Source organism: Solea solea, chromosome 7, assembly GCF_958295425.1.
Source record: "Solea solea chromosome 7, fSolSol10.1, whole genome shotgun sequence".
In the NCBI taxonomy this organism is placed as follows: Eukaryota; Metazoa; Chordata; class Actinopteri; order Pleuronectiformes; family Soleidae; genus Solea; species Solea solea.
Window position 1 is genome coordinate 25557867 of NC_081140.1, and position 20597 is coordinate 25578463.

The 20597-nt window shown below is 44.1% G+C and overlaps 1 protein-coding gene across 11 annotated transcripts in view; it reads left to right on the forward strand.

Annotated features, from left to right (window-relative positions):
* robo2 (roundabout, axon guidance receptor, homolog 2 (Drosophila)) overlaps positions 1 to 20147 on the forward strand; it is a 338057-nt gene extending 317910 nt beyond the window's left edge. For 6 of the 11 annotated variants that reach the window (XM_058635007.1, XM_058635003.1, XM_058635008.1 and 3 more), the window contains 8 exons: positions 3686 to 3845; positions 5818 to 6081; positions 8678 to 8889; positions 15237 to 15419; positions 16298 to 16456; positions 16983 to 17228; positions 18671 to 18859; positions 19952 to 20147. In XM_058635007.1, coding sequence (XP_058490990.1) covers positions 3686 to 3845; positions 5818 to 6081; positions 8678 to 8889; positions 15237 to 15419; positions 16298 to 16456; positions 16983 to 17228; positions 18671 to 18859; positions 19952 to 19956 — 1418 coding nt within the window. In that variant the 3' untranslated portion in view covers positions 19957 to 20147. The remainder of the gene's footprint in view (positions 1 to 3685; positions 3846 to 5817; positions 6082 to 8677; positions 8890 to 15236; positions 15420 to 16297; positions 16457 to 16982; positions 17229 to 18670; positions 18860 to 19951) is intronic. The other 5 variants (XM_058635009.1, XM_058635012.1, XM_058635013.1 and 2 more) reach the window with 1 other exon arrangement.
* Positions 20148 to 20597: the final 450 nt, after the last annotated feature.

The following is a 20597-nucleotide window of genomic DNA, read 5'->3' on the forward strand; positions in this document are numbered from 1 at the left end:
GTGTTGCTAACATTGCTAAATCAGTGGTTTATACCAGGTATCACGCGAGACAATATTGAGCTCATTAGTATATACCGTAGAACAGTGTTTCTGATTTTTCTTCCAAGTACCAACCAGAGGAAGCTCGCGTACCACTGGTGGTGCACGTACCACAGTTTGAGAACCCAAGCTGAAGTGGTGGTGATGTAATGTCCGCCATTTTACGCCCTTTGTTGGGCCCACTTCGCCCACCAAGAACACCGGCAACGAGGAGAGCAACCTTAAGTTTACCCTTACCAAGTTATGTTTTAATCGAGTGATGGAAAAATGAAACAAAAGGAATTAGTCACTTCTCATCTGGGGAACATAAAAAGTCAATCCACCCAGATGTAAGATACATATTCCAGCTAATAAAGTTCACAAGAGAGGACGGAAGCCCCACACGGTGTCAGGTGAAAGCACAGGGACCGTGGATGTTTGGGTGTTACAGTCTGTACAGTGTCATATGCAACACGGATGGAAATTTAAATCAGCACTTTATACTTTTATCCGTGATTGAAATCTCACGTGTCGAAGGCGGGATCGCGGGGGGGGGTTTGGGGTTGACGTTACAGTGCCTTTTCTCGCTTCTTTATAAGAAATAGAGAGAATAATGAATGTTGGAGTTGAAGGAGGGGAGCGGGATGAAAAGAAACTGGAAATAGATCGGCTTTTATGGCAGCATGGATCTCCACTGGGGGCACGGAGCTGCTCATTAAAACTCTTGGTCGGGTAATGGAGTCGAGGTAGCTGCTGTATTCGATATTTTCTGTAGCCTTAAAAAAAAAGAACCTTGAAGACTCTCCTTTCCCCCCCCCGTCTCCCTCTCACTCACTTTGGTTTGTGTGTGTGTGTGTTGCATCTATGTTTTTATTGAACTATTTAGCTATATTTCATTAAGTTTTCCGGATTATTCGGCTGCATTGTCTTTTTTTTTTTTCTTTAACTCCGAGTCTCTGCTCAGTCTGTGGCTTCTCCCTCTCCGGCACTGACGCACCCAGTGAAAACAAAGCGAGCTCAAGGCCGTGCAGCCCTGCAGTTATAGGCTGGGACCGCCCAAACCTTGCGTATAAATACCCCGACGCTGAGTCTATATTTAGTCCCGAGTTCCTCCTTTGAAGAAAGGCCCAGTTTTGTCACAGGAGATGGGTTTCGCCGTGTAATTCCTGTATAGCTCCCAGCCACAGTCTCCCTGCTCTGTATTTTTCATATTTGGGGTGAGCCGGTCTAATCCCCGCGCCAGTCCACCCTTTTCCTTCCAAGAGGCTCATTTACAGTATTGATGGCTGCTGTGGTGTGAAAGGGACTGAGGATGATTGAACAATCACGTCAGCTCGCCATTTATTGGGAAAAGTCAAGCGTCGCCCAGAGGTGCAATTAGGGAACCCAATTACTTTCAGACTATACTTACACTGTGGTGCTGCCTGCCTCGGGCTTACAGTTGTTTCTTCTATCACTTCCCTTCTTTATTAATCTTGTATCACCTCGTGCCTGATGTTTCCTCCGCTGCCATAGTCGTGTTTTCTGACTTGGTGCAGGAAATATCTTTGTTTAAAACCAAATGATCTGGTTTTAAAGCATACAGCAAAAGTGGAAATCAAGGTTCTTACACCCCCCCCCCCCCCCCCCCCCCGCTGTGCTCGAGTCAAGTCGCTTTATTAAATCAGATCGGAGTGCATTATGTTGCATTGCACAAGATGCAATATCGGCAGCTTTTTTTGTGGCCCTGGGAGAAGTGATTACAGGGCTTTGGCGGGCGAAGGCTAACCAGCAGATGACAGATACAAATGAGTTCAGCAGAGTTCTCTCAATGATAGCTTTCACTCTCGTCTGTGTGGCCTGGTGACGTCAGGCCGAGGTATTTTCTCTGGATTGAGATGTGAGGTGTTTACCGGTGGTGGCGGTGGTCACCGCAGCCGGGGGGCCACAGATGTATTTATATATGTAAATGCTGCGCACCGTGTTTCCTTACTTCACCTCTGTGAGCACAAGGAGCAGCAGATCATGTTTTTATTTCAAACATAATAATAATAATAATAATAATAATAATAATGGTGGGGAGATTTTCCAAATATGCCAGTGAGTGAAGACATAATAGGCGACAAATACAGATTGAAATGTTCGGTAAATTCTGAGTAGACAAATTCGGAGTCCATGGATCAGTGGCATAACATGTTGTCTTTCAAACTTATCATGGGTTTGATCCCTGATTTGTCCCAAGACATGACACTTATATAGTCATATATTCATTTCAGTAGAGACTAGTGAATATGCCAGATTAGAAGTCATTGGCTAATTTACGTCCATAGTCCCTGCTTTTGGGAGGACGGTGGAATAAAACTGAAAATAAACACACGAGAAGATGACTCAAGGAAAAACTCAATGGGTAGTTTTCCAGTTAACAATCTTTCCAAAAATGATCTTTACCAAATTAACAATAAAGCATAGGAAAAATACAGTAAAGGCACACGTTAGCTGATTAAAGCAGCCACACTGTGCCTCAGTGAGCTGCCATCAGTATCAACATCAGTGTCTGGTCATGAAAACACTCTGGTTTCCTGAATCTGTTTATTCACTACTTGTGTTTTGACCTTTAGTGGAGACTTTAAAAGTATAAAAACTTAAACTGTGTGAGGGTCAGAGCTACATAAGTCCCTGGTCATACTTTCCGTGGTCACATGACTTCAGAGGTCCCGTTTGCTCATGCTCCCTGTGGCACCGCACCCTCCAGTCCAGTTGGTGGCACTCAAACAAGTACGATGTGGAACCATGGCCTGATGTTTGCAGACGGGGATCACGCAACAGACGCACACCGTCACGCTGTCCACAAACGCAGCTCTGAAACTGAAGCTGAAACTTTTATACTTTAACTCTCCCGTGCGTTAAAATCATACAACATAATAAAATAAACCGCTGCACATTCTCTGTATAATTCTCAACTGAAAAACAGATTATGGCTCGAAGCCAAATGTGTTTTAAAGGAGGGTAAAAAAAGAGAGAGAGCGAGAGAGTTTCTTCTACAGTGACCAAATCGTATAAAACGCAGTATTGACCTGGCTGGCAGATTTATAAAGATGGATGGGACAGAGGAGAATCGGGCGTTGGAGGGGATATGAGTGGAAATGGATGGGGTTAGCGGTGCTCGGGTGTAATAAAAGAAATGAAAGTAGTAATAGACTCTCAGTGAATTCCATTAGGGACACACTAACACTACACAAGCCATTCATTATGATGATGCCGTGAAGTGAGATATTTCATTGTGGAAGCCAAAGCCTGGTGTGAAAGAGGACACTGAGGAATGGGTGGAGCACAAAGGTCTGCCTCAGCCTCAGTTTACTGCCGTTCTCTCCTGTTTCTATGGAGATTTCAGGCTTTTCAGCCAATCAATCAATGGAGGCATGCTTTTCATCTGGGAAACCTTGAGCTTTTTTTTCCTCCCCTCTCTATGCGAGCACTGACAGACACGAGCCCATAAAAGCCCCCGTGTTTGAAATTGTGTACGACTTCCAAAGGTCTCTCGAAACCGAGTAACATGTTTGGACTAAATTCTCCCCTCGAATACATATTTGGTACGTTTGCAGAAAACAGCTCAATCGTTTATGCATCTGAGTCGGATTCTCGGGCGCCTGTATCTCTCAAACACAAATGCACTCGTCTCCTCTTGTAGGTGGAAAGGGAGGAAAGAAGAAAAAGACCAAGGCCGGATCCAAAACCACCAAAGCCAACGGGTCCAGCTGGGCCAACGTCCCCCTCCCTCCTCCCCCGGTTCATCCTCTCCCTGGCACAGAGATGGACCATTATCCCAACGAGCACCATGAAGGAGGAGGGTACGTCTCCCACTAATGAACTCTAACACTAACCAGATTATGTGTGTCTAAATGGACAGAAACAGCATTCACATATTAGCTGAAATGCTCAAGCTGTGCGGGGCTGTTTTTCCAAGTTTGATACTTGGAAATGGAGGGAAAATAAATATAAAGGAGACCTTTAAAGACCAATTTCAACTTTTAACCCGTGGTAAATTGCCGTGGGAATAATACACAACTCCTTATATGGACATCCTGGGGGGGTGTGTTTACAGGTCATATATTCAGGCTTTAAAATGTTTTGTGTTTTTTGTCTTCTTATGTGTTTGTTGAGTCAAAGTTATGATTAATTTTAGTCATGATATAAAGTAGCAATAATTGTGCATTAGTCCCAAAATTAGACATTTTCTTATTTTCTTTTTGTTCATAAAAACGAGCCAAGGGAACTTTGAACTGTGGATTTTAAACATTTGGGTTTATATAGTTGTTGAAAGTAAGAAAGATAAGTTCACACATGACAAGAACTTAAAGAAATTAAAAATAAAATATATAAATGAGGAGTGAAAATGGCTCCCTGGCTCATCACACCATGGAACTGTAAAGTATGAAGGTGAACAACTTTCATGAACTGAAATTTAATGTAAACTAACTACATTATTACATCAACTAATGAAAGCTGTAGTGAAGGTCCAGTGTGGCAGAGGTTTATTTAAGTGCGAGCATGTGTGTCTTCAGTCCATCAGCTCTCTCCCTCCCTCTCTCTTTCTCTCCCTCTCTCCTTTAACTGCCTCTGTGGCAAACGAAGAGTCACCGCGCGCTGTAAATCTGACGCCGCTCTTAATGGCGGCAGATTAAAACAGTTATGTGCGGCGGAGTGTGCGCTGACAAATTTCTTTAATGAACATTTTCTTTATGGCGGGTATTATTTCGGCATGTGTAAGCACAGCGACGGGAAGTGAATCCCGAATCGCCTCCGTCCGTCGCTCCACTCTCCAAAAGTTGGACAAGGTCACAGAGCTCTGTGAATACGACGGCATGAATCCCTGCTCTCTGACAGCACTTACTTCCTTCAATAACCTATTTATATTCTGAAATATTGGCAATATAAGTCACCTTAATGCTGCCATGTTTGTGTCCTTTTTCTTCTATTAATTAGCTGATAAATCAAAGAGGTCCAGTGTGGAAAAACCACCTTTTATTTATTTATTCCTGTATCACTTTATTACAATGATAAAAATGATAAACATGCCATCACATACATACATTACAAACATTATGAGGTTTTACTACATATAAATATGATAAATAATAGTAGTACAAGTGTGAAATTTGCATCTTATACTCCTGGTAATAAATGCTTAATCTTACAAGTATTAAAGGTGATCTGCTCCATATTTAATGTTTTATTGTAGCCAGTAGTGTATGTTTGGCTGTTTCCACGTGTACATGTCAGGTGGTTGAATCTTTCTTCTAAGCCCTAAGTAATATTTCATATTTCTTTTTAAAGTCACTTTAAACTGAAGCGTGCGCTGCAGAGCTGGAACACACAGTGGGAGTGTCGCGCTTTGAAGTGGAAGCTTGTTAAGCTCACTCTTTCTCAATTCTCTTCCACTTTCTTTGCCGTTTCAACCTCCTTCTTCTTCGTTGGTTCATAAAGCTGACACGTAAATTCATGAAGAGTGAAGAGGAAGGAGGAGGAAGCGGCAGAGAAAGGGAAAGAGTAGAAACAGGAGAGGAGAGGGTGGAGCGCCATCTGCAGTCCCACCAGTAGATGTCACTGATTCTTACACACTGGACCTTTCGATATACGCAGAATGTTGGGCAAATTTTGTACATTTGTAGACATTGGAACGTAAATAAATATACACTGAAATAAGAAAATGGTTAACAAAATTCATTTAAACTAATGTGAGCAAGTTGTCTTTATGTGTCTTTAGTTTGAATTAACTTGAATTCATAGTTTGTCAATAACCACACATTAAACCTCCCTCAGGTATGAGAGCGATGGTTGGGGCCCTGCCATGCCGGTGCAGACCTACCTCCACCAGGGCATGGAGGACGAGCTGGAGGAAGAGGAGGAGAGGGTTCCCACGCCGCCCATCCGAGGAGTTGCGTCCTCCCCCGCCGCCGTGTCCTTCGGGCAGCAGTCCACCGCCACCCTCACCCCTTCCCCTCGGGACGAGATGCAGCCAATGCTCCAGGCCCATTTGGACGAGCTGACGAGGGTGTACCAACTGGACATGGCAAAGCAGACATGGTAAAGACTGAAACACGTGACCGTTGTGTGTGAACGAGAAGTTAGTTTCTTTCTTTCTTTTGATGTTGAGGTGAAACAGAAACTAAAGGTCAGTGTTAGCGGCGCTCTTAATTCAGTGCTGATAAGAACCAATCAGCACTGAGTCATCGTTTCCAAAGGTCTCAGTGGTTTCATCAAAGGTTTTGTTCCGTCCAGACGTAAACACAGCCCTGCTCTTTCCAATCTTAGGTTTATATTTGCCACAGTGTGTCTGAAGCAGGAAGTGACATAATCTCCACACAGTAACAGTTGTAGCTACAGTATGTGCATGCTCCAATGTGCAAGTGTTTCTGAGGAAAGAGTAGATTTGTCAATCAAAGAAGAAGTCACATTTAAGCTGTATCGCACTCTGTGAGCCACGCGTCTATTTTACTACTTTAATGTCACTTATTAGTCATGTGAGGTGTGAAAATGTGTTAAAAATAAAGCGGTTTTCTTCCAAGTCCAATGTATATGTGTAGGAGGACATGATCCTTTTTATCCAGACGAGTGTAAACAAGGCTTGAAATGAGGCAAGCGCTGTTTTCAAACTCTATTCTGTGTTTGTTGTGTGCCATTCTTAAATGAGGACATGGCAGTATTGATGGAGCCATACTGCTGTGTTTATTAATACATGTGAGGTTGTCATCTTAAAGTGCGCTCACTCCCGCGTCCATCGCCGCCGCAGATTTATTTGGGTCTCGTAGCGCGGGCCGCGGTAGATAAAACCATTTATCGTTCCATTTTAATGGGCCCACGCTGCCACTTAGGTAGCCGCTGTGTTTTACTCGCGCTGAGAGAAACCCGTTCTTTTTTTTTTTCCCTCCCCCTGTTGTTTTCTCCTCCCACACCTATGCAGCACATTCCGTCGTTGTTCTGCTCATGCAAGTCAGATGAAGGCCATGCTTCATTGTGTCAGCACACGCAGGCAGAATGAGAGACTGGCATTCATTCATTCATAGTAGTGAAGTGGGTGGTGGTGGTGGTTGTGGAGGAGGGGGGAGGGGTGTCAGGAAGGAGATGTCATGTTACCCAGTAATGACTATGTTGGTTAGAGAGCATCTCTGACAACAGCACAGGGCCAGTAATTACGAGCAATTCCCACTGCAGAAACCGCGTCAAAGACGCAGCAATCCTCAAACAAACGTGGCTGTCAGCGGAGCGCCGCCGCCGCCGCCGAGGTAAGTGCCGCGTGTCGACAGGGCCGCCTTTGTGCCAGCTACTGCGACAATTAGCAGGTCGTCGTGTTAGCATGTGACTATCACTGTAGGCACAATGAGAGATGTCTCCAAAGTCTGAGCTGGATTTCCAGCCAGTTGTAGTCAGAGGTTGGATTTTCCGAGTTGCCAGTCAGGACTTTCAACTGGAACGCCCCCTGAAGTCACATTTCCAACTCGTATAATCAGAATAACCTAGAACAAACTACTGAAAACAATCTTTATACTAGAGGAGTAAAGCTACATAGAAGAAGTCTGGGAAAGAACTCCACTAGATTAGTGGACTGATAGAGGTTGATAGTGCAGAAGGAGATGGTGCAGGGGTAAGTGCTAGGACAGAAGATGCTCTTGGAAGAGCTGGGTCTTCAGGAGCTTCTTGAAGATAGACAGGGACACCCACGTTCTGGTAGCGCTCGGTAGGTCATGCCACCAGCGTGGAACGACACACAAAAAGAGTCTGGATTGTCTTGTTTTGGGGCGTTGGCACCGCCAGCCGACAATCCTTTGATGAACGGAGTAGTCGAGGGGTAACATAAGTAAGTGGGAGCAGACCCAGGGGGCACTTTGTATGTAGGCTAGCATCAGTGATTTGGGTAAGGGTAACCAGTGGAGCTTAATGAACAGAGGGGTGTCCTTTTAGGCTGATTGAAGACCAGACGCACCACCGCGTTCTGGACCACACTTATGTCTTGTTTCACATTAAATCAGTGGCTTTGCGCTACGCTGTCGACTGGTAGCGCTAACAGTAGCTCACGGCTAGCTCGAGATACGTTTGGGTCTGTGTTTCTTTCCGACTTGAGTGACGTCACTCGGGGGTAACGTCACTCAATTCTATGTAAATGCAACCTACAAATATAAATGTAGCCTTTAATAGGGTTGTCAACGGTTCCGTAAAATCTGGATTTGTTCCGTATTTAACAGGTTACGGAACACTCTTTGTTCCTTATTTTGGATAATCAGTGCAAAACATGAATGAATGATACATTTCAGATTGGTCCACTCATGAAGATTGCACGATTTGTAGAATATGTAGATTATTAATTTGTAGAATATGGCGAGATGTAAAATGGCGACGGGAGGACACTGCTCATACAAAAAAGATTTCAGAGATTATTATATCGATTTTTAAACTCATAGTTGTTTGATAGAAAGTTAAACACATATAAATACTTTTGTAAAACAGCGAAACTGCATGATTTACTTAAGTTTCTAGCGCGTGGAGCCTATGTAAAGTGCAGTATATCAAAGAAGGGGGTGCACTGTAAAAATTGCATTATGTAAACAGTATAACTCCCTGCATATTCCTTGATGTAAACACTTTACATCCACAATAACACACTCTCCTTTCCTCTCTCCGTCAGGCACATGCAAGGAGGATCTCTTCCTCCACAGGCTCCAGCTCCTCCTGTGGGCTACGTGTCGAGCACAATGGTTTCTGACCAGGAGACTGACCTGCCTGATGATGAGGAGGAGGAGGAAGAGGAGGAGGATGAAGGCTACGGAGCCAGGCATCCCCGCGGCATCGAGCACACACCGGGGTCGAGCATGGACAACCTGGACAGCTCTCTAACAGGTAGGAGGGTTTGATTAAAGCAAGTGTGTGTTCAAAACACGTGTTTTTATGCAAAGAATCAACATTATCACATAAATGTTATTATTATAAGTAATGTTTAAAAATGTTTTAATCAAATGCAGAAAAACGACTTCTAATTGTTGTTTATGAACATATTCTTCATTAGTCCACGTGTTCGTTTTCATGCTCAAATGCTTGCCGAGTGTCTCTCATTCAAATGTTTTCCGACACTTTTTGAAGTCTCTGGGGCATTAAAATGATCGGTCCAAGAGAAAAAAAGAGAGCGAGATAAGGAAAGTCCATGAATTTTAAACATCATAGAGAGCGGGAAATTAAGAGGACAGAGAAAGAGAGAGGCGTGAGGCGAGCGGGGGAGAGCGACTGTGATTCAGCGGGCACACAAAGCACCAGAGCCAGCACCACCCACCACCTCGTGGCGCCTGCATCAGGAGATTTGAAATGAATTTCACGTACGCCGTTTTCCATTCCTTTCTCCCGGCGCCATTTACATTTTTACAACTCACTGAAAACTTTTACAGCCGTCTGTCAGGGGGGACGTATGAAGGGCGTGACATTGCAGCAGCAGCAGCAGCAGCAGCAGCAGCGGAGCCGAGTTCTGGACTGTTGTTCACGTACTGACCCTCAGTATCCACCTGTAAACAGGAAACTGACACTAGAGGGTTGTTAATCTTAAATAACATGTGGCTTTTTGGTTTTATTTGTTATATTTCTTGTACCAAACATGGGTCTAGTTTAACCCACACAGTATGCTTTTCCATTATACAGTTCTAGCACTACTCGGCTCGACTCTACTCAGTTTGCTTTTCCATTAGGGACAGTACCTGGTACCTGGTGCTCTGAGCTGATACTAAAATGTGACGTCAACAGACTGCCGGCCACTGATTGGTCAGAGAGTGTCGTCGCTGGAAGAGTCATGAGCGCGACGTCCGACACAAGAAATCAAAGCGAACAATGCCTGTAACTGTAGATCAGTTAAAAAAGGCTTCAAAATCCTTAAAACGTGCGTCAATCTCCAACATTTAGCAAAGGAAATGTTTAAAATCTCAATATTTAACAGCCGAGTCTGGTGTATTTAGCGGGCGATCGTGAACCGCATCACAACCAACAAATCTTTTTAATGAACTGATTCTAATGATTCATTTACACCAAGTCACTAGTCACTAGATCACAGCAGTTTGGTGCAGCTGTGATGTGACGACCCCGCCCAAGCTGAGGAGGGACCACGAAGTAACGGTAACTGATGCCAAATGGAGTCGAGTAGAGCTGAGTCAGTGGAAAAGCAGCTTGCACACCGCTCACAGGAAGTGATTCATTTTAAAACGGCACAAAAGATTCACGAGTAAATTCTACGGGATAAACACTTCTTGTTCCCGCCCACCTAAGTGCTACTGCTGCCGCTGTATACGCACAAATGCTCCCGTGTCAGAGCCTGTTTTCAGACGCAGCATAAAGAACAAACATCACAACAAGCTCACACACTTAAAAACAGGTGATTCATCGTGACGCCCTGGTGGAGGCTGAGCAGATACAGCCACCAGGATGTGCTGCTGCAAGTGAGCTGAAAATAAATAAACCTCCAAATAATTCCATAATTCATGATATTATACTATCATGACAGTTCCTTTTCGTTCAATGAAACACTCAAAAACAGCAAATCCAAGAAAAGGATGAAAGACTTTATATAAAAGGTTCATGAAAACTAAATGAAAGACACAATTATTTAGTCTCAGACTCATTAAGGTCTACCTTTATCTTTAAGTAAAATCTATCAATACTAAAAAAAAACCCATCAAATCCATATTGTGAAAACTGAGGGAGTGTAGACTACGAGCGCTGACAGCATTATGTGTAGCTCTACCTTGTGGGTTTTAGCCCTAAAGACGAGTTTTCCGCGAGATGATGGAACAGTGGTTTTGGTGGCGCTGACACATTTTACAGCTGATGTATTTAGAGGAATATAAAGCAGCTCCTGGGCTCTAATCTGCTGCATCTCTCCTCCACTGTATTACTCTGAAGACGGCACTATTTCTTCTTATCTCTGTGAAAGTCTGCCTCACACTTCCTCCCCCCCACACAACCGTTTGACAACAGAGACATGGTCCCGGCTCCAGGGTGAGCAGGAGGAGGAGGAGGAGGGAGGAGAGGGGGAAACAGAGGAGATTTATTGCGGCCACCATTTTGAGGGCGGGGTGTGAGATTCCTGTCGAGCCCCGCGTGATAGATTTGTCATTGTTTTAATATTATGGAAATGGGTCTGTTTTCATAATGTTACACCAAAAGCCAGTAAATCAAACATTTTCACTGATTCTGCAAAGAGAAGGGAAGAAAAAAAAAGAAAGTCTTATCCCCGGGGGCAATTTTCATCAGCAGATTGTCTCCACACCACAGGCGACTGTATTATTCTACGCTCCGGAATAACACGGCACATGCTTGCTGCAGATAAATGTAAATGTTGACGTTGCGGTGGTGGAGTCAGAGATGGAGTGAGCATAGATGTGGAGGTCGACTGATATGGATTCCTCTCTGTGGCTGATGTGAAAGTTTAGGAATTAGGACAACTGAGGGCTTGATATATGATATCCCCATGGTTTTCCCCCCAAAATATAGCAAAAATGTGCTTAAATTAAATAAACATTTGATCCAATCTGCATGTTGTGGCTTCAGAGCAGTGCACTTATGTTTTCTTGCATATTGTAGATAAAAAATAACGTCTTAGCTTTATGTTATTATGTCAAATTTAGTTTTGGATGACAAAAAACGTAAGTTTTAGTCACTTTTATCAATTGTCTGAGAAAGTAATACCTGGCTAATTAAAGGTGTGTGAAATGTAGCATCATTTATTGGCGTATTAGAGACCGTATGTCGCTTTCAGTTAGCATCGAAACTCATGAGATGATCATTTTGTCAATTGTGGGCTACTGTAAAAACACAGTAGTCCCAAACCTGCTCCTGATATAAATCAAGTGCTTTCATAGAAATGTAAGTACTTTATCCTCAAAAACTGCCAAATGAAAACTATTTTATCTAAATTATACATATTAGACCTTCAATAAAGGCCAATCTGTCAATTGAGATTATTAGAAATTGGCATAGGTATTGGCTCTGGGTGTAGATAGTACTGGTCTTATAAAGCTGAGGTGTGGCAGCAGTCAGACTGTTACAACGGCGACGGCGACAGCGGCGAGCTGAAAGCTGAGCTGTTCTGGGCGATTACTCTCTCGTAAAAACCGTGCCAGGTTTGTGAGGAGCGAGGTCACGTCTCCCGGCGGCAGGTAGAGACGCCTGCTCATCAGGAGGAATGATTTTTGCTACTTAATGACATGCAGATTAGGGTTTCCGTCGGTATAAATCACTTTTAGTGGCAGGAGGGACCTGGACTGGATTTTACTGCCCCCCCCGCCTCTCCCCTCCCGAGCGTCTCTGCCGTTTACTGGCTCTGCTCTATCAGTGCGTGGAGCAGGGGAAGGAACCAGCCTGTGGTTTTTAGAGAACACGGTTTGCCCCATTGATTCGGTTCGAGACGTTCTAAAGTGACAGACTGGTTCTCGGTCTGAAGCAAAGATCATATTTGAATTTTTCGTCCAATTCTAGTCGAATGATCGGGGGGGTTTGATTGGAGTCTCGTTTGGAGAATAGCAGCACTCCAGAGGTGCGGCAGCAAGTCGAAAGTGGCAGTTAGTGCAACAGAGAAAAGTCATTCTGTGATGTGATTTGCTGAGGCAGTGTTCCTTCGCTCCGTCGGACGAGTTGGAAGCTCCGGTGCTTTGGCTCGCGCTGCCTCTACTTCATTATCTGCTCTATTCTTTGTGGGAGGATTGGACCCAGTGGAATTGCTGTCTATCTCTTGCTCTCTCAGAGAAGAATTTCAAAGTAAATTGCCAGGGCTCAAGGTAGTCAGACATGGATTGTGTAAGGGTTTTTTCTTTTTTTTTCTACCCCCCTGTTTTACACACGTGTATACGTTTTTTATAAAAGTTTCCCATTAATCCGAGAGTATTTTTTTAGTGAAAGTCGTGCAATTCCAGGGACTTGCACCTCTCCGAGACGTGTGGTTAACGATGAAGAGATTCACAGATGGGGAGCTGGGGAAAACCCTCCGAAAAAGGAGTGCCATCTGAGAACTGTGCCCTGTTTCATTCATGACTATTTAAACTCCTGGATTGTGCCGCCATTTTAACATCACGCTGACCTTTTTAATCAATCCTGCTGCTTACTTTTTTGTCCCCTCTCACACCTTCCCACTCCTCTGTGAAACCAGCCTGTTCACTCACATCCCTCTTGTTTTCTGTGTGTGTGTGTGTGTGTGTGTGTGTGTGTGTGTGTGTGTGTGTGTGTGTGTGTGTGTGTGAGCAGAGCACTTGGGTTCATGCCACTCCGGCACAGTCTGCCAAAGCAGTCCCACTGAAAGCTGTCACATTAGCCGACTGTTCTCTGTGTTTTTCGCTCGCTAAAGTGCCATATTTTTATTGGCAGGCTGATGAGTTTTTATATTCAAAGTGCTGGCCTGGCTTTTTATGTGGAAGAAAAAAAATAAAAATAATAATGATCAAAGCATAACAAATTACTTACAGTAGCACTTTAGATATACGAGTCAAAAGTGTGCAGATTTATTTTGTGCGGCGTGTGCTTTTATTTTATTCCAATACTTGATTATGCTTCGTTACAAAAGGTACACTTTGTATCGTTTTAAAACGACCTTAAAGATTAAGAATAGCATTTAAGGTCGTTCAAACTGATGTTTTTGTCTGTTGTGCCACCAACCCCATAACTAGTTGCTCTTCAACATCCGGGTTCCTAGAAAAGTTAGTAAAACACAGCAATGTGACTGCACTTAAAAAGCCTCACTACCCCTCTCAGAAACGGCTCGACCACAGGAGAAGAAACATGAGTGTCTGATGCTTAATGTGGATGCAGTGATACAGATGTAGATACATTTCTCTTGCACAGGTGAACAATGGAGCTTCAGCGAGAGACGTTTACTAACCTTCTCCTTATATGCGTTAATGATGACACACTTGAGCCTCAAATCTGTGGAGGAGAAGCCAAATGCTGTCCAATATTTAAAATTTGGATTATCGTACCATTTCTGAATGGTAATGGTCAAAGACTTGCATGTAGCCCCAATTTAACCACATGTTGTTGGTAAAACTAGCATAGTCTTACTTAATATTTAGAAGGGAGTAATTATAAGTTACCCACAAGGGGGTGACTCTCTTGATTTCATAAGGGAATATGTGAAAGACGTTGGAAAACGAGACTATTTCTCACTTGATTTATGTTTATGTTTATTTATGTCTTTAGCAGAACGTGATTTCCAGTTTAAATCGCGTTCCCATTTAGAGGAAAATGTCACATTTGAGTGCTGGTGCCGTTTCACACAGTGTTTTCCAAACTTTCTAAAGATGGCAAACTATCGTGACCCAAATCACAGCATCACCCGTGACAAGAGCAAATTTGTGTGTCGTGTAACGTCTCTGAAATCTGTATTCACTTTCACAAAAATGTAGTTAAATTCATTTTATCCACGTTAATTTAAACATCTGCACATCAATCTGAATAACATTTATTTGGGGACACAAAATAAACACCCGTGACCCATCTGTAGGTCCCAACCCAGTGTTTGGGAACCACTGGTTTAATAGGTCCCTAGTTGCAGGTGGCATTTCAAAGCAACTACGTGCATTTTTTTTGTATACTAACTATGATGTGAACCAACTAAAGAGGCTCTAAATGAAATTCCTCTGTGTCTTAGCCGGCTGTGTAAACAAAGAAGAAGAGGCTGCCAAACTGTGGCACCTTTAACAGCGATGGCTGTGCATTTTTTTAAAAACATGAATTTAAAACACTATGTGTTTAAACCGCCAGGTGTTTGATTCAATGTACTGTTTTGTGAGATGCTTCATCTGTCACCTGAGGCAGTTCTGCAGCCCCACACAGGTGCTCTCATTGTTGTTTAGGAGAAGAGGAGTGTGTGTGTGTGTGTGTGTGTGGGGATATGTTCAGATCTGCATGTGTTTGTATAGATAAAGAAGGGCAGGCCAGAACAGAAACAGAACAGTCTGTGTGAACAGAAATGCCTCTCGGCAAACACAAATAATTCAGGTGTTGAGATTATTATTACCTCATGGTTTTTTCATCCAGCCAAATTTAGAATCCCATCACAGGTGTTCACTGTGGCAGATTATATATCCACAAAGGTCGAGGCCACAGAGCTGGAAAGTATGAGCTTGATGTGGTTCGAAAAAAAACAAACTAAACAAAATATGCAATCCACGACAACCACGGACGAGAGTACACACAGCCCTGACACCTGCGGTGTTCCACAGGGTCCATGGTGAATGGGTGGGGCTCGGCCTCGGAGGACGACCGTTATTTCTCCAGCCATAGGTCCAGTTTGGGCAGCTCGTCCGACGGCTCCATCTTTACCCACTGCAGCTTTGCCCAGGCCCTGGTGGCCGCTGCAGACAAAGCAGGCTACCGCCTGGAGGGCACCAGCCTCACCAAGAGAGGTCGGTGTGTGTGTGTGTGTGTGTGTGTGTGTGCGGGGAGCACACTCCCACTGCTCGACTGGAACTTTCGACCAGCGGCAGACGATTTGTTCCTTTCTGCTCTAATTGTTCTCCTCCTCTCATCCGCTGGCTGGTGTTTCCCCCTCAGAATGTTGATTTTCCTCCTCTTTGCCCGTGTCGTGCATGGTGCCTGTTGTTTATGGCTCGACTGTGGGAACCTCACCATTAACTCTCCATCTCTGACTCTGGTAACACTTTATGTTGATACTCCATTGTTGACTCGGTTAGTAATCAGCAGGGATTCAGTATCATGTCAGCAGGTAATCAGCTGACACTTTTATTTACCCGATAAGTGACAGATAATGAACTAACTGCCAGTGGTTGATAGTATGTTGACTGTAAATAGATACGTTTGCACCATTTAACTACTTCTCAGCGTCTTATGAGCACAAGTATGTAAAATCCTCCATTAACGGACAATTAGTTGCTTTTTTCACTTGTAAATGTGTGTCAGGATCTGATTACAGTGAAAAACAGTGATTATCCGTTGACATGATACTGAATACATGTTGATTATTAGTAAATAGTCAACAATTGACGATGAAAAATCAAGTGATGCACTGACTTTCTAAACAACTGGATGATACGTTTAACTTCCTTTTAAATCTTAGTCTACATGAGCGCTTTCTCTTCGAATGACAACCTTTACCTTTGTTTTCCAGTAGGTCTTCTTGGGATCTTGATTGATAACCTCTATCTTTTTTTTCCCCCCCTCACGACAGCCTCAAGTTCTATTGTCCTCCTCCTCTTCCTCTTCCTCCTCCTCCTCCTCCTCCTCCTCGACGTCTTTATTAATAAAGCATTTCTCCCACCTGCAGGTAAAGGCTTGTCCCACCGGCCCCGGCCCAGCAGTCCGTTCTCGACAGATGGCAGCACAGTCGGCACACACAGCCTGGGCCACCAGAGAGCCGCGAGGCCCACGCGCAAACCCCGCAGCCAGGGCACGGCACCCCATCGGAGGGACCCTGGTGCAGACGGTGAGGCAACGAGCGGAGGAAAAAAACAACACAATTATGACAAAAAAATATAGAGAATTATTACAATAAATGTTAGATAGTTCACTTAAAAGATTGTGGTTTTAAATGTTTTGATATAATAAGTAGATGTTTTTCTGTTGAATTCCAAAATGGAGAAAAGGGAGGTGTTTTTGCCACATTTGTCTCTTTGCTTATGCAGCATAACTTTAAAACTAAGGGACAAATGTGGTTGAAACTTTCTGCTGTTGTAGGTTATGACCCAATGAAGAATTAATTAGATTTTTCGTTCTAATATGGATCAGGATTCAGGATTTTTTTTTCCCCTCTCGCTAACAATTGTTAACCTTTGGAGATAGAGGAGTGTATTGACACTGAACGTCCTTGGCAGAGGTCTGTGCTCTCGGCTTTCTCTCGTATTAATATTTAATGTAATATTAAATGGAGATTTGTCTAGCCCTGATGAGACCATGGGAATTTATGGGGAAAGTTGTGTATTATTATTCACGGTGGGTTTGACTTTTCACAGATCTACCTCCTCCACCTGAGCCTCCGCCCAGTCAGGGCCAGAACCGCATCCAGGGCGCCCGCGGCATAAGCGGCATGGTACCGGCTACAGAAAGGAAGGCCACTTCTCTGGAGCGTCCGCCCATGTCGGGACCTCTGTGCGGCCCGGACGACATGAAGAGCTCCATGGACAGGCAGACGCGCACTACTCTGGAAAACCACCGATCCATGGACCGGGCCGAAGACGGACGCAGGGGACACAGGACAGGTAAAAACCCTCCTTCATGCTTTTATATTAGCATGTAATGGCGCTTTTACATCATGCAGTTCTAGCACGACTCGATTTATGGATAATTTCTTCCATTTCTGCCATTTAATCCCTCTAAATGTTACATATTGGACCTTTAAACGGCTTGAAATTTTAATCTGGTTGTCGTGGAGGATGAAAACTCTGGGTAACAACCGGACGTCGCATTTTCAGGGGTAGAAATTCAAACCTGACCGTGTTAGCCGAGCAGAGGGATGACAATCTCTGCTCACTGTTCGGTGAGCTGTTCACTGTCGACCGCGCTGCTGATTCCCGCTCTCTGATCACTGTCAAACTTCACCTTGCTTCAGGTGAAATATCTCACCGGCTCACTCCAGCAACAACCTGCGCGGTGTTTGAGTTCTGGTGACCCGTGTGGACCCAGACCGGGTCAGATGTGCTTCAGATTCACGTGGCGTGAAGGAAATTGGAGCGAGAGATAAGGTTTTTACCTTATTACACGAACATTGGTGGACAACCTAAACCAGCTTTGTGTCACTTGTAGTGAAGTTAGTTTTCCCTGCTGCACAGAAACCAGGCTCCCATGAACAGATTGCACTGTCTGCCACTTGCTCTGGTTTCCAGAATGAGCCTGGTCCCCCCACCCCACCCCCCCACACACACACACACAGTCCTCCCTCAGCCTCCCATAATGCCCCTGTAACTGTTGCCAATGTTGGTCTGCTCCGCTCCAAGTACGGCAGGAGCCCCCAGCCACCGAAATGCACTCTAATCGCTTCGGCTTCCATTTTTCACACAAACAGCAGCTACTCTACGCCCCATCTGTGTGCGGTCGCATTCACATGTGAATACGCACACGCGTGTGTGTGTGTGTGTGTGTGTGTGTATTTGTCGCCATTAAAGATGACCACGCTGTGAGCCGCGACTCTCTCCCACACTTCATCTCGGAGACCGCGAGACAGAGACAGGTGCCGCCGTCTCCGTCTCCACAATAAGAGAACCCGTAGGTGAATTCCCTCATGTGTCAGACTGTTGACTGATTCACTGTGGAATCATAGCAGAGGTCGGGTCAGGCTCTATTAAAGTCATTAGCAGAGCAGTGGGGAGCAGTTTGATGAGAGTCCGTGCCATGCCAGAGTTTACCGAGGGTCAGCGTTATGTTGCCCTGCAACAGGAGGTGCCACAGCAGCCACTGGTAGTGCCCACCCCACCCCACCCCACCCCCCCTCCTCGACTTTTATTTACCCCCTAATAAGGCTGGTAGCTGCACGGCCATGTGCGAGGCTGAGAGTCTTGTCTGTGACGTCCTGGCACTGCCACTCTGCAGATGTCAGGGAGGAGAGCGGCTTCCAAACTGCTCTTTGTGTCTAAAGCATCAGATGTTAGATGTGTTTCCACCGCGACAATAAAAGTCACACGTGTGTGTGTGTGTGTTTCTTTAGATGAGGGGTGCCTGCCATACAGTAAGCCTTCGTTCCCCTCCCCTGGTGGTCACAGCTCCTCGGGCACAGCCTCCTCCAAAGGCTCGACGGGGCCACGGAAGGGCGAGGGTCCGCGACAGCCGCAGCAGTGGACCGTAGTAGAGCACGCCGACTTCCTGGGGACCAGTGGGCCGTACTCCGGGGAGTTATGTGAGTGTGAACAAGCTCTATAACACCGGGTTATAGAGGGTTTTTACAGTCTTGATCACCACTCACAGCACTTTCACATGATAGTTTTGCCATTCACAGCCACACATTCATACTGAGCTTCTACTGTATCTGTCAATTTTTCCCAAACTAACATACTTATCATTTTTGATTTGGTAAATGAATGTAAAACTCATTTATATGCATGTTAAAAAAAAACTTGGGAAATTACTTTAGTTTGGGACCCAAAAAATATCAACGATGACCCATCTGTGGGTCCCGACCCAGTCTTTGGGAACCACGTACGTATACGTACTGTAGATATTTGTCTCTGACCTATTCACACACTGCCTGCACAGCCATCAAGAGCAACATTTTGTGCCTTAAAGTGTCTTAAATGTCAGTGTTTCCCGAACTATCACATCACAACTCACAATTACAACTCACAACAAGAGCAAATCAGTGCAGGAGATGACATTTCTGAGCATTTCTGTTGCACCTTCTATTGTTTTTGACCAAGTAAACGAGACATTTTAGAGAGATGTTTTTAGTAAATGAATCACAACACAAATATAATGAATGTTTTTCCAAACATATGCACATAAATCTTAAGTAAAATACAGAAACAATGACTCAGCTAACAATGTTTCTAATGTACTGGACATATTTGTTTGACTCTGACCTTAAACCTTAAAACAAATAGTCAATCATCTGATTGTTACAGGACTTATTGTATATTTCTTTCCAATGTTTCCTTCATATGGTCTTATTGGTCTCATTGTAAGTGAGAACATGTACTTTTAATTAGCTGTTTGTTTGATTTTTAAAAGTTTTGTGTTGTTGCCGCGACGATGAGTCAATTCTTAATCGATTTTAGCTTCTTATTGTGAATATTTTGTGGTTTCTTTGCTCCATTTCATGAAGAAATCATTCAAACTGAATCATTTCGGTTTTGTGGACAAAAGAAGACATCATTTTGACATTTTCTGGACCATTATTATGATTTTATTCCAAGGGAAATTCATTGAAAGGTCCCTGGAAACCTTCAGACGAGCGCTGACGGTCCTTCCTCTCTTGTGTGTGTTTTCCTCACAGCGTGATCTGCCTGTGACGTGAACCCGGACAGAAAACCTCGTCCAGTCTCATCCACAGGACAACGACGGCCTCATTGTTCGGGGGGGGAACAGCAGTGAACTCTTTTGTCCTGTCCCGTGTGTCTCTCTCTCTCTCAGAGGAGGAGGAAGGAGAGCGGCGAGAGGACGCCACCGGCCGAGAAGAAGAAAAAAAACAACAACAACAACAAAAAAAACCAACAACCCAGTGTCACGGAACTGTAAATGTGATGTATAGACACAGACATACTGTACATCTCACTCTGTTTTTGTCCTGGAGAAAATATTTTCCCGCCTCCCTGCTTTTACTTTTCATTTCCTTTTTTGTTAGAAAAATTTCAAGTGGAAAAAAAAAAAAAACATCGACGAGAACACACTCTCTGGTAACTGCCCTTTTGGGGGGGGGGATGGGGGGGTAATTTTTGTGTTTCCTGTAAATATAATCTCCAATTTGTCGTTGCATTGCTATGCAAGCTGAATTCAGTTTGAGCTTTTTAACTCCGCCCACACAGAAACAGTCGGTTTTACCTGGTTATTTGTATTATATGTGAATTTGAGTGGCGGTTGTGCCATTAAAAAAAAAAAAAAATGATAATAATAATTGTTTTATAATCCATTGTTTGTTAATA